Source organism: Micromys minutus, assembly GCF_963924665.1.
Source record: "Micromys minutus genome assembly, chromosome: 2".
In the NCBI taxonomy this organism is placed as follows: domain Eukaryota; kingdom Metazoa; phylum Chordata; class Mammalia; order Rodentia; family Muridae; genus Micromys; species Micromys minutus.
In genome coordinates, this window is record NC_137971.1 from 103,673,214 (window position 1) to 103,685,653 (window position 12,440).

The 12,440-nt window shown below is 41.3% G+C and overlaps 1 protein-coding gene across 9 annotated transcripts in view; it reads right to left on the minus strand.

The window, feature by feature from the left end:
- Positions 1-6,412, minus strand: part of PICALM (phosphatidylinositol binding clathrin assembly protein) — a 68,722-nt gene extending 62,310 nt beyond the window's left edge. For 2 of the 9 annotated variants that reach the window (XM_080911263.1, XM_080911266.1), the window contains exon 1: positions 6,043-6,410. In XM_080911263.1, coding sequence (XP_080767389.1) covers positions 6,043-6,172 — 130 coding nt within the window. In that variant the 5' untranslated portion in view covers positions 6,173-6,410. Of the gene's footprint in view, positions 1-6,042 lie in introns of all 9 variants that reach the window. The other 7 variants (XM_080911262.1, XM_080911264.1, XM_080911265.1 and 4 more) reach the window with 7 other exon arrangements.
- Between the last annotated feature and the right edge of the window lie 6,028 nt (positions 6,413-12,440).

Sequence of the window (12,440 nt, forward strand, 5' to 3'; positions counted from 1 at the left end):
TACTTTAGAATATGAATACTAAGTCTGACCTCACAGGCTTGCTGAGATTCCCAGGAGTCCTTGGTTCATACCTGAAGAAGCAGTGCTAACAAAAGAGCAAAGCCCAGGTCTATGGTATGAGAACAAATGAACATGTAAAAGAGTCCAGGAATGACACAGACCTTACACCTTTCACAAAAACAGACTCAAAATGATTACAAAGCCAGATGAAAAATACAAAACAAAGTTTCTGGAAGACAATATAGGGAGTAATCCAAATGACTTTGGATTTGGTGATTACATTTTAGAAACACCACCAAAGGAATAATCCAAGAAGTGATAGTCTAGACCAGTGGTCCTCAACCTTCCTAAAGTTGCCACCTTTTAATACAGTTCCTCATGGTATGGTAACCTCCAACCATAAATTACTTCATTACTACTTCATAACTATAATTTTGATACTATTATTAATTGTAATATGAATATCTGATATGTAGGATATCTGATGTGACCCCTCTGGAAAATCATTCAAACCCCCAAAGGGGTCACAACCCACAGGTGAGAACCACTGGTCTAGACTACACTGAAACTAACATTTTATACTTTCTGGAAGACACTGTCAAGAGACAAAAAAGACTACAGTATTCGAAAAAGATGTGAGAAAAGTCAATTACCCAAAATATACAAATAACAAAAACAAAAATCACCTCTTAAAATGCAGTAAGAAAGCAATCTGACTTTTAGGAATGGCCACCGACTTTAACAGAAGAAACCTCATCAATGATCCACAGATACCAACCAAAAGTATGAACGAACGAGTATCCTGTAAGGCAACAGTATGAACCCTACCAGCCACCTAAAGAGTGGACAAATCTAGAATGAAACAAAAATATCAAATGCATGACAGGATGTGAATAGGAGTTCTCATTCATTACTGATAGAAATAAAAAGTGATGAGGGGACTCGGAAATGGTTTAGCCGTTTCCCACCTAACAAAACATAATGTAACAGAGAGAGGAATGCTGATGAAAGGTTAAATCATAATTGGCAAAACGTGGACAGAAGACAGCCTTCAGTAGGAGAATGGACAAATAATCCATGGTGCACACAACAGAATATATTCAATGCTTAAAGGAAATGAGCTGTGTTCAGATCATCTGAATATTTGATACGGGGTGAAAAGATCCCAATCATTTATTTCTGAAATAAGGAAAGCTAAGAAGGCTGAAAAAGATCAGAGGCTTCAAGAGGTTTTTGGGCAACCACAAGTTTTCAGAACAGCCAAATTAACTTTTTATGACATGTAATAGTGGATATATGCAGATTTTGCCCAAACCTATAGAACATACAAAAGCAAAAGTGAAACCTAATGTTATTGCTTCCTTTAGGTGATGGTGATATATTAAAATAGGTTTATCATTTATACAAATGTACCACTTTAATCAGGGTTTTTGATAATAAAAGACGTGTGGGATACGGGAAATCTTTGACCCTATGAACTGAATAATGCTCTAAAAAAATACTCATTTTCTGGGGTAAAAAAGTATGTAAAAAGTCACTGAAACTTTAGCATACTTGCTAGACTTGAGCTCAATGCCCAGTCTACCTCTTCCCGGACATGAGCTTGTACAGAAACAAAGCCTCTCATATGAAGTTACTAAAAGAAAACACCAACTACATACAAATACATGAGAAATCCTTAGCATTATGACAAAATCCAGCAAATCACAACTCTAAATTTAATTTTTAATGCAAAAGTTTAGGTTCATCAATAAGTTCTTTAATAAGTTCAATAGTCAAAACAATTCTTCATGAAAAGAACAATATACACAATGAACATAGAAAATTCTAAAAGGTCATACTCAAAATTCCAATTCTCTAAAGAAATACATAAAGCACTTCAACTAGGAACACAATGAAACAGAACACAAATAACGGAAATGGCTTTAACCACCAAAGAAACTGCAAAAGCAAATACTGAACTGATGCTTTCCAAGTCTAAGGATACCTCTTGAGGCTAGCACTCCATCCAACCTCTTCCTAAGAAACTTCTATACTTTGTTTCTTACTTGATTTAAAACAAACAAAAACAGTAAACTTAAACACTTTGAAACTAAATAAAATAAACATGCAACTTTCTATAAATTATTGTAAACTTTCATTTTAGTATTCTAAGTAACAGTCAAGATCAAAGTAAATACTTTAAACTACAGCAAAACATTGGGCCTGGTGGCTCAGACATATAATCATAATACACAGAAAGCTAAGGCAGAGAATCAAGTTCAAGGTCTGCCTGGGCTACAAAGAAAATTCAAGACCACCCTGACTCAAGATAAATGAATGAATGAATGAATGAATCAATGAATGAATCAATGAATGAATGAATGAGAAAAGGGCTGAGTATATAACTCAGTAGTAGAACATTTGCCCAGCATGTATATAAGGCCCTACACTCAATCCCTATTATTGTAAATTAAATCAATTTTGATAACTAAAATTTTTATACAGTATATCTCATGCAAATGCTCTGCAAACATCTTGGAGGTGTATGCTAGTCATCAATCCCATCTCTCAGGAGATGTCAGGCAAGAATGTGGGTTCAAGGCCAACACAGGGTACATAGATTTCCAGGCCAACCTAAGTGTTCAAAACATGAGAAAATAGTCAAGTCACTGTGAAGTGTTTCATTTCTCACTTGCACCTTTAAACTAAAAGTTGCTTTAAAATTATCCACATAAGAGAGATATATAATAAACCTAAGAAACATGCTTGACCACTATATTATTAAGCACTTTTTTAAAGCTTTAGAATTTATTTGGTTAATTACAAACAGAACAGCTATTAAGAATGAATACCAACTCTCTTCAGTTTCTTTTAATACATGTATTTCAGTTGGCCCTCTGTTTACATGGGTTCCACATCATATCAAAAACATTTGGTAGATAAAAAAAACATATGAATCACACTTTTTGTCACTGTTCCCTGGACAATACACTACGACTGTTTACATGGTATTTACATCACACTATACACTTTGTACAAAGGACTTGAACAGCTATGGATCTGGGTGGGAAGATGGTTGTTTCTGAAATTTTAAGGGTTGTGCTCTTCTATCTTGATTATAAATGGCCATTAGAAGCCTGAAAAAGAATTCACAGTAGGAACATTAAAACACACTTATGCACTAATACCTATAAGCAAAAAAAAAAAAAAATCTTCAATAAGCATACAATGTAGTAAGAATTGACTTGTAATTTATGGTCAATAATCACTTCCTAATATGGAAAAATCTTGTCAAGGAAGTACACAAAAGTCACCTCCACTTGCTAAAGGATATATAGGAAAGGCAAATTACTAGGCATAGTTTTGTTAAATGCTACCACTTTTAAAATGAAGTTGTTTCTACTCAGTTCAAAGAAGCAGACATTAGTAGTTAAAGACATTAAAAGGCATTAAGAGAACTAAGCTTTCAAAACTAAGAAAAATCCTTAAAGGGTCAAAAATTTACTTAAAATGATACATTTCTCTATTATACATAGTCTGAAGTTCATGACAGTAACACCAAAAATTGTCTCTGGATAACTTTTCAAAGCATATTGCAGTAATGAAGAGAGGGTAGTAACCCAATCATGAGTGAGATTTTTCTAAAGTATTAGTGAGAAACAGCTTACAATAAAGGAAAAATAGTATCACTGTTTTAAAACCTCATAAAGAAGAAACAAGAGGCAGCTTACTTTTAAAAAACTAGTACTTAAAAACAATACCAAGTATATTCAAGTTCTAAAAGTATGGGAGTTTGTAAACAGCTGTAATAGAGAAAGAGTTAGGTTATCCTTAAATACCAACTAGTTTCAATCTATAATAGTGACTATTACAAAGGTCACTAACTAGATTAGAAAACAACTTTGATTCTAACCTCAAAAAGAAAGAAACAACCTATGTTCTAACCATTCTAGCAACACTTTTCAGTAACCGTTGCTGCAGCTGAAGACGCGCCCTTTATAAAGCACACTTCAATGCTGTATCTACTGCTGATTTATCACTTTGCCTTAAAGAACATTTCACATATTACCAAGTATCTTCTGCCCCCTCCACACCAAGAAACAAAAACAAATGAAAACCCACAAACAGCACTGACACAAAAAACAGTAGGGTTTTGTACCACAGAACCAACACAGCACTGTGGAGGGCTGAGGCAGAACTATGGTTTCAAGTTCAAGACTAGCTTGGGCTACACAGCCAAATTTGAGACAAACCTGGAACTGGATCCAAGGGAAAAAGGGATCCCATGGGTAGTCTTTCAAAAGGATGCAAACAAAAGCATCCAAGTATATATTTTCAAAACCGATTTACAATTTATTCACAATATCCTAAAGGATGTTTACACAAGTGTCACCATTTAAACACATCTTCCACTTTTCTAAACAGGGTCAGTTAAAAAGCACCCAGTGTGAGTACCACAGCCAACCAAAATGATGACTTTTATAAAACTTTTCCACAGTGAGGGAACAAATCACAATGAATAAAGGGTTTGTCTGTGGCAATCACTTGTTCTAACAGCACTTCATGAGCAATGTATCGTAGAATTCACACGCAGTATTTTTTTTTTCAAGTGCAAACCTCACAGCCAAAGTCCAAAGGAGAAACAAGATTCCTTACAGCGAATTCCCTTTCAGGACAAGCTCACTCTTGCTTCACAGGGCAAAGCAACTTTCATGTATGATGAAAGTCAAGTCTAGCTAACGTGTCCGGGAGTCATTTAAAAAGAGAATTGACTATCCTTGCCTATATCCCTATTTTTTCCAGAAACATTCTACGGACTGACGATTGAGTGATCCACTGAGCTCTGTACCCTAGGGCAAAGGAGCAGCAAGGAAAAGGAGGTGGTTTTAAAGGTGGCTTCCAGGTTAGAAAACAATTGGAAGGAGTTTGCTCAGTTGACTGTACCCAAGTTAGTGCTGGAGTTACATTATGCCACTTAAGCAAGATAGTTATCCAAAAATACAACTAGCATAAATTAAAACGTTTCCAACTTGATTATTTGTACTTAAATATATTAATCCATTTCGAATCCCAACACATCACACTCACCCTTCTAAATTCAAACCGCCAACGTTAACAGTTCCAAGAACTGATACCAAAACCAGCAAAGCCCTTTCTTTTCCTTATCCTCATTCGGATTAAAAAAGGGGAAGGTCAGACATGTACAACTCACATAACTTAAAAACTCGGACAATATAATGATGGCAAATAAAAATAGTGACTTCCCTCAAAGCTTTCAGCACACCACACTGAATCCCTTTGTCTCTACCCCTACAAACGTAACAGAAATAAAAGCAGAGTAACTGGGTATAGTATTGAAGGAAGGAGGTGACAAGAAGTCAAAGGAACTTAACGGAAGCTAGAAAGGCAAAGATAACCTAAAAGATTGACAGAAAGGTAGGAAAGGAAACCAGAAAGAAATTGGACGGAAAAAAATATCACTTCGAGGGCTGCGAAGTGACAGAAATCTGGGCCCACTGAGCCGAGTTAGTAGGGAAATCCGAGAGAGAGAGAGAGAAAGAGAGAAAGAGAGAGAGAGAGAGAGAGAGAGAGAGAGAGAGAGAGAGAGAGAGAGAGAGAGAGAGAGAGAGAGAGAGAAGCTAATGGAACAATGGGGCGGTGAGTCCCGGAGACACTAGCCGGTAGACACTAAGCCGACGGCGGCTAGGAGGTACGAGACCGGTGGGATGGAAGGGCAAGAAAGGCTGCAATAGCTGGGAGAGGAGTTTAGGTGAGGAACTGGGTGGGAGGCAAGTTGGTGGAGCGCGAATGGGCTTGGTGGTGCCTGGGGCTAGGAGGCGAGGGTCTCAGGGGATGGGGGGTGGCTTGTCACATTTCTTTCTCTTTTGAGAGAAGAGCAGAGGCCGTTAAAGGTAGGTGTGATGGAAGCAGAAAAGAACATAGCTCGACCAGGCACAGGAGCCATCGTGCAGATAAGACGCAGGGAGAGAAAAGGGAGCCCAAGAGGGAGAGAAAAACCATGGAGAGGGGTCGGGAGGGGGTGCGGGGGTCTTCACTCACAGTCCAGGTGCTTTTTCTTGGGGCCCATGATCTCGTGGGTCGTGGCCTTGCATACTGTCTTAGAGACCGCGGAGCCAGTGACACTGTGCTGGGCCGCGGTGATTCGGTCCGTCAGGCTCTGGCCAGACATCTCTGCGGCTCGTCCGCCACCCCTTCCGCTCCGCAGCCGGCGGGGCCTGGGACCCCCAAGCGCCCGAGGGTCCCCACCCCCCACCGCACCCCCTACCCCCACCGGCTCCCGGCCCGCCTGCCGGCCTGGGGCGGGGCTCAGGGCCGCGCGCCGCCACCCGCTCGGAGAGCCCCGGCTCGCGTGTTCCCCACGGGCTCCCACACCAAGTCGGGGCGCTCCCGGGCCCCGCGCCTCAGCCTCAGCCCACCCCTTCCCTGGTCAGCTGGAGCCCGGCCGGGCAAGAGGGACAGGCAGCTGCAGGAAAATGGCGGCGCCAGGCTCCTCCTCGGAGCTTTCCGGGCTGCCCCGGCGTCACGTGACTCGGGTTCCGCCCCCTGCTCGCTTCCTCCCGCCCCTTCTCCCTTCCCTTTCCTCTCCGGCGCGCCCCCCTCCCTCGCTCCGCCGAGGGAAGAGCGGGGCGGCGCCCGCGCGCTACGTGGTGGAACCCGCCCGGCGGGCGCAACAGGAGGCCCGCCCGCGGGGACGGCGCGGCCCGCGCGTCACGTGACGCTCCCTGCCAACAGGTCGCCCGAGGCAGGGCCCGCGTGTCGTAGGGGCGGGGGAGGGGCGGCCCGCTGCACCCCTTTCGCCGGGAGGCGAGGACGCCCTCGTGTCTGGGGCTGACGCCGTGAGCTTGACAAAGAGGTGAGGCGTAGCCTGTGCGTAGTTTCTCCCCGAGGAGGACGTGCCGGGGCCCCGGAGCTTCTCGGAACAGTTTGGCGCCGACCCCACGGCCCAACTGCAGCCAGTCTTTTCCCGAGCCTTCAAGCAGGCCTCTTGGTTGTGGAACTCTTCAGACACACCCCGCTCCCCCTTCTCATAACAGGGGCTTTTTTGCATTCCCTCGTCTTCCTTGAGTGTTGGAAGCGTCACCTACTAAAGTGTGTTTATCTCCACGTACTGAAAGTCGCCACGTTCCTGCCCGTCTAAATTTAGATATAAAGCAGCCCGGCATTCATTCTCTGCGGTGTCAAATTCGACAGGAAACACATAGCTTCAGTGGAATTTGAAAAGGGAAGTAGTAGATGATGTCAACAGTGATTAACTTGACCCTACAAGGCTGACAACTAGGAGATTAAAGGTCCACACCATAGAAGGAAGCGAGACAGCTCAGTAAAAGGAGAAGTCCCATTCAGAGTCAGACATCAGTACCTGCGATCTCCCCGGGTTTAGTCTTTCTTCCCTTTGGCCTCTTTTCTCCCCTTGTGTGAGCCAGATTTCCACGGAAAGACATTGACTCTGCCCGTAGGCATTTTTAGAACAGTGTTATATCCTGAGACTCAGATCTATGAAATCCAGATCTATTAACAAAGCCTTTAAAAATGTTATAAATGCTTCACAATTAACTCAGGCTTGGGAATAAATTTTAAATTCTCTGTGAATGTTACCATCATGGTTCTTTGTAATCTTGCTAGTTTCAAATGAGATTCGAGCGTACTCAAAATCTGTGTACACCATCTGCCAACCAAATCTAGAATACTGTGCTTAAATCTGTTGACTCCCAACGGATGAAAAGCTAATAGATATTTAAAACAGTGTGTGGTATGAGGAATTTTGTGGTCTCTTCCCAATCCTTTTCTGTCTCACACACACCATTCTGAAGCATGGTGCTTTTTGGCAAGAACTCACAGTTCTTAACCCTACAGGTTCCATTCTTGTCAAACCAGCTTGAAATTGGACAAAAGCGTAAAATTCCCTTTGCTTCTGCTATTCCATCTGTAGTTTGGTGCTCTGTGTTTCTCAGGCAGTGGAATGGCCTAGGATGTTTTTGTTTGATTTTGCATTTGTGTGCAGTGTGCACTCCTGTATACATCTTCACGTGATCCACATTTGTGTGCAAGTTTCAATCCATTATCATCCTTTTTATTCTGGAACTATTCTAATTTCTTAGCGAATTTCTTTATCATTGCTTAACCAAGTATCCAGTTGATAGTTTCTGGACCTGTAGTGGGATTGTCTTTGCACTAAAATTGTCTAGGAACTCTCCAAAGATTGTGTCTCCACAATACTCACCCATGCCCTGCCCCCATGCCACCAATTAATCTGTTGAACAGTGTTGAGGTGTGGCCTAAAGGGAATTGTTTAGATCACAAATGGATTAGTACTAATTATAAAAGTACTTGAAGTTCCAATTCTTTTCTCACTCTCTCTTTGCATGTGCACTAAAATAACCGAGCTCTTGATTTTGGACCTCCTAGCCTTCAGAACTGATCAACATGTGTTTATTAAAAATTCACCAGTTCTGTGTGTGGTAGAAGCAGCGCTTGCCTTTAACTCCGGCACTTGGGAGGCAGGGGAAGGCTGATCTTTTCAGTTCGAGGCCAGCCTAGTCTACACAGAGAAATCCTGCCTTGAAAAACAAAATCAAAAAAGTTACTCAGTCTGAGCCAATTGTGGTGATGGTGGTGGTGATGGTGGTAATGGGGAGGAGTGGTGGTAAGGGGAGGAGTGGTGGTAAGGGGGGGAGTGATGGTAAGGGGGATAGTGGAGGTAAGGGAGGGTGCTAGTGGTGGTGGTATGCACCTTTAAGTCCACTGCTTAGAAGGCAGAGACAGGTGGATCTCTAGGAGGTTGAGGCTAGCCTGAACGTAATACATTTCAGGAGAGCCAGGGCTACATAGGGAGACCATGTCTCAAAAAAACAAACAAACAAACAAACAAAAATTATCCAGTCTGTAGTATTCTGCTATAGCAACAAACAGTAAAGCAAATTCACTGTCAACATCTTAGAAGAATCAGGTCTCTAAGCCAAGGAAACAGGACTCTTTAGAATCTCCCCTGACCTAGCTGTTTACTGAACCTCATCTGTTTCTGTTCTTCTACGTGTGTGCTGCCTACACTTAGAATACCATTTTGGTTTACATCCTAATGGATATGAATCTCCGTTTGCTACTGACACCATTGTGTACTTAGTTCTTGCTGTACCGCACTAAGGTGGAGGGGAAGAGAGTTGGATGGCTTCAATCTGGGCCGCCTCCTACAGAATCATATTTTAATGTATATACCTATTCCTGGGGCTGTAGCGAGGGCTCCGTGTTAAGAACATTTGCTGTTCTTGCTGAGGACCTGAGTACAGTGCCCAGCAGCTGGGTTGAATCATAGCCTTCTCAAATTCCAGCTCCAGGCAATCCAACACCCTCGCCTTGCCTCTGAAGACAGATGCATATATACAGATACATGGGGCCCTATAAATAATTTTTAAATAATAAAGTTTTTAAATAAGTACCTGGTCCTGAACTAGTAGTGTGTTTTGGGAGTTTGTGAGGCCTATATGATGGAGGTGGACCCTAGGATGTATTTCTTTAAGGATTATAGCTTGACTGACTACTTCTGGTCCTGCTGTGTGCTTTCTGTTTGATCTGTCATGTTAGGAGCTCTGCCATATGTTCCCGTGAACATGGTGCCACTCTACATATATTCCCACTACTGATGAATGAGCTGAGACACCCTGAAACCAAGAATGACAATCCTTTCATGAGCTACTTGGGTCAGATATTTTGTCTTAGTGAGGAGAAAGGCGACTGATACATATTCTCAAGCTACGTTACAGCTGGTGTGCATCAAATTTACAGCATGAAAGTTGGATGGATGGATGAAAACACAACTTACTTAGATAAACCATCACCGCAGATCTTCCATTTGACAAAATCTTCCCAAGTTTTTATTAATATATTCATCGTATAATTAACTATCCAATTTTGTTAATCCATTCTTTCAAAAACTATGTATTGAACATTTACTGTGTCAGACACTAATTTAGATGTTGTATCCTGTTCTAATGATGAACCCAATAGTTCTATTTGAACTTACCAATTCTCTATTTCAGTCCAACTAGAAGGCAACTTTGCTTTACAATGGACAGCCTCAAAACAGAAGGAAACTATGTGGATAGCATATGTTAGTCCCTAAGCTCTCACAGATGTGTGTGTGTGTGTGTGTGTGTGTGTGTGTATGTGTGTGTGTGTGTGTGTGTGTGTGTGTGTGTGTGTGTGTGGTGTTGCTGAGAGTCCTGGAGTCCAGGAGGGAGGATAAACAATGTTTAATGCCTTCTATCGACTACAAATACAGCAAAAATTTTTCATGTAATTCTCCTAAAAATAATTGAAAAAAGTATGGTACTTGTCTAATACAGGAATACAAGCCCAAAAAATTAACCTCCCTAAGTCCCACATATTCTAAGTGGCAGAAAAAAGATTTAGGAACTCATTTTTCCTCTATTACTGTATACAGGCCATTTAGTCAATAATTGAAGTAGCTGACAAATATAAATTGAATTCATTCCACAAATAGATCTTCTCTGTAGACAACATCCATGGTCCTATTGGATATTATAATGTACAACATAAGACTTTGGTAAGATAGGAATTTTGTGTGTAGGCTTCCATGTTTTGTTATTTTATTTTCAGATAGACTCTTATTCTTTTGCCCTTTAGCCCAGGCTAGACACAAACTCATGTTTCTCTCGCCCCAGACTTCTGAGTGTTGAGATTATAGACATCCCTGGGTTGTTCTTAGACCTTAAAATCTTGAAGTAGGAAAAGAGGAGAAAATAAGTGGGAATTAAAATATATGCTTGATCTAAGGATCCTAATAATTTCTGTCTTAAAAGTAAGAAAGTGGGCCTGGCATGGTGGTACACACCTGCAGTTGGAGAACTTGGGAAATAAAGAGCTTAAAGCCAGTCTGATCTTCATAGACACTGTGTCAGAAAGAACGTGAAAGGAAAAGACCATGGGAAAGAATGACCAGATTGTGTGTCGTTGTTACTTTATTTAAACCTATCCTGAGGTCCAAAGAGACTTAGTCTCTGTTCTTGCTCTCCTCAGACATTATTGTTTCCTAAATTAGACCCTTTGGCATTGTGTTGATAGGAACATCCAGCAACTCATATCTCCCTTCTCTGTATGTAGCTGCTTCTTCTACTTAATGATGCAGCCAACTGAGTAAAAGATTGCTTTATATAACCCACTTTTCTTTGTAACGAGAACTCCAGCAAGGACTCTTTCAGCTGGAGGAGACTGACTCAAGCTCTCAGCATTCATATTTGTGATTGCTTCTTCTGTGCCAAGCATGAAACATGCATTATCTCCCTCATTCTGAAACAACCTCATGACTTCAAGGAGTACCAACATCTGATGACCAAATGGTTTCTTTCCTCCCTTAAGCATACAGTTAGACTGTTTCCTGGCCACCTTTATGATTTGTTGGGGCCAAATGCCTGATGGCTGTCCAAGAGAACACAGACAGAAAATGATGATGGTTTGGGCAATGAGCCCTAACAACCTCTAACATATGTTCAACATTCGTTACCTACTCCCAGCTGATTAAACACTAAAGAGAATTAAGAAGTTGAAACCACAACATGGAAGACACCTGAGTCTGACAAGCGTGTCATTGGAGAAGTGCATAGTTCTAGGCAAGCTATGTGACCAGAAACACCTAGAGTAATGTATTTGCTTTGTTAAAGATTAACTTGTATGAGAGAAAAATCTATTTTCCATAAATATAAAAAAAATGACTGAAGTCTCTTAAACTGTTATCTAAAATATGTCTGATACTGTGGCTCTATAATCTAATTTGAGATCAGAAGCTCTTTCTGCATTGTAGTTTGGCTATTTGGATCCTTTGTGTTTTATATAAATTTTAAGATTTTTCTTTTTTCTTCTTCCTGTGAATAATACCATTGAATTTTGGTGGGCATTTCTTTTTTGTTTTGTTTTGTTTTTAGGTGATATACTTTATTAAATGAAAGACTCATATTTGGACAAAGAATTTGATTGTGTTCATCCATTTTATCTCCCTCCAACTCCTAGTAGAGCCCTTACTCCCATTTTCCACTGAATGTCAGGTTCTTTTTCTTTTCTTTTTATTTTCTTTTTTTATTAGATACTCTCTGTATTTACATTTGAAATGTTATCCTCTTCCCCCACCCCACTCTGATCCCCCTCCCCCTCCTCTTGTCTGCACAAAGGTGCACTCCCTCCTTCCTAATCCTCTCCACCCCATTGCCTTGGCATTCCCCTTCATTGGGAAAACATGCTCTTCCTGGACCAGAGGACTCTTCTCACATTGATGCCAGACACTGCTATCTTCAGCTCCATATGCAACTGGACCCTAGGTCTCTCAATGAGTGCTCAGTGGTTGGTGTTTTACTCCATGGGATTTGTGGAGGGTTTGGTTGGTTGATAATGTTGTTCTTCCCATGAGGTTGCAACCCCTTTCAGCTCCT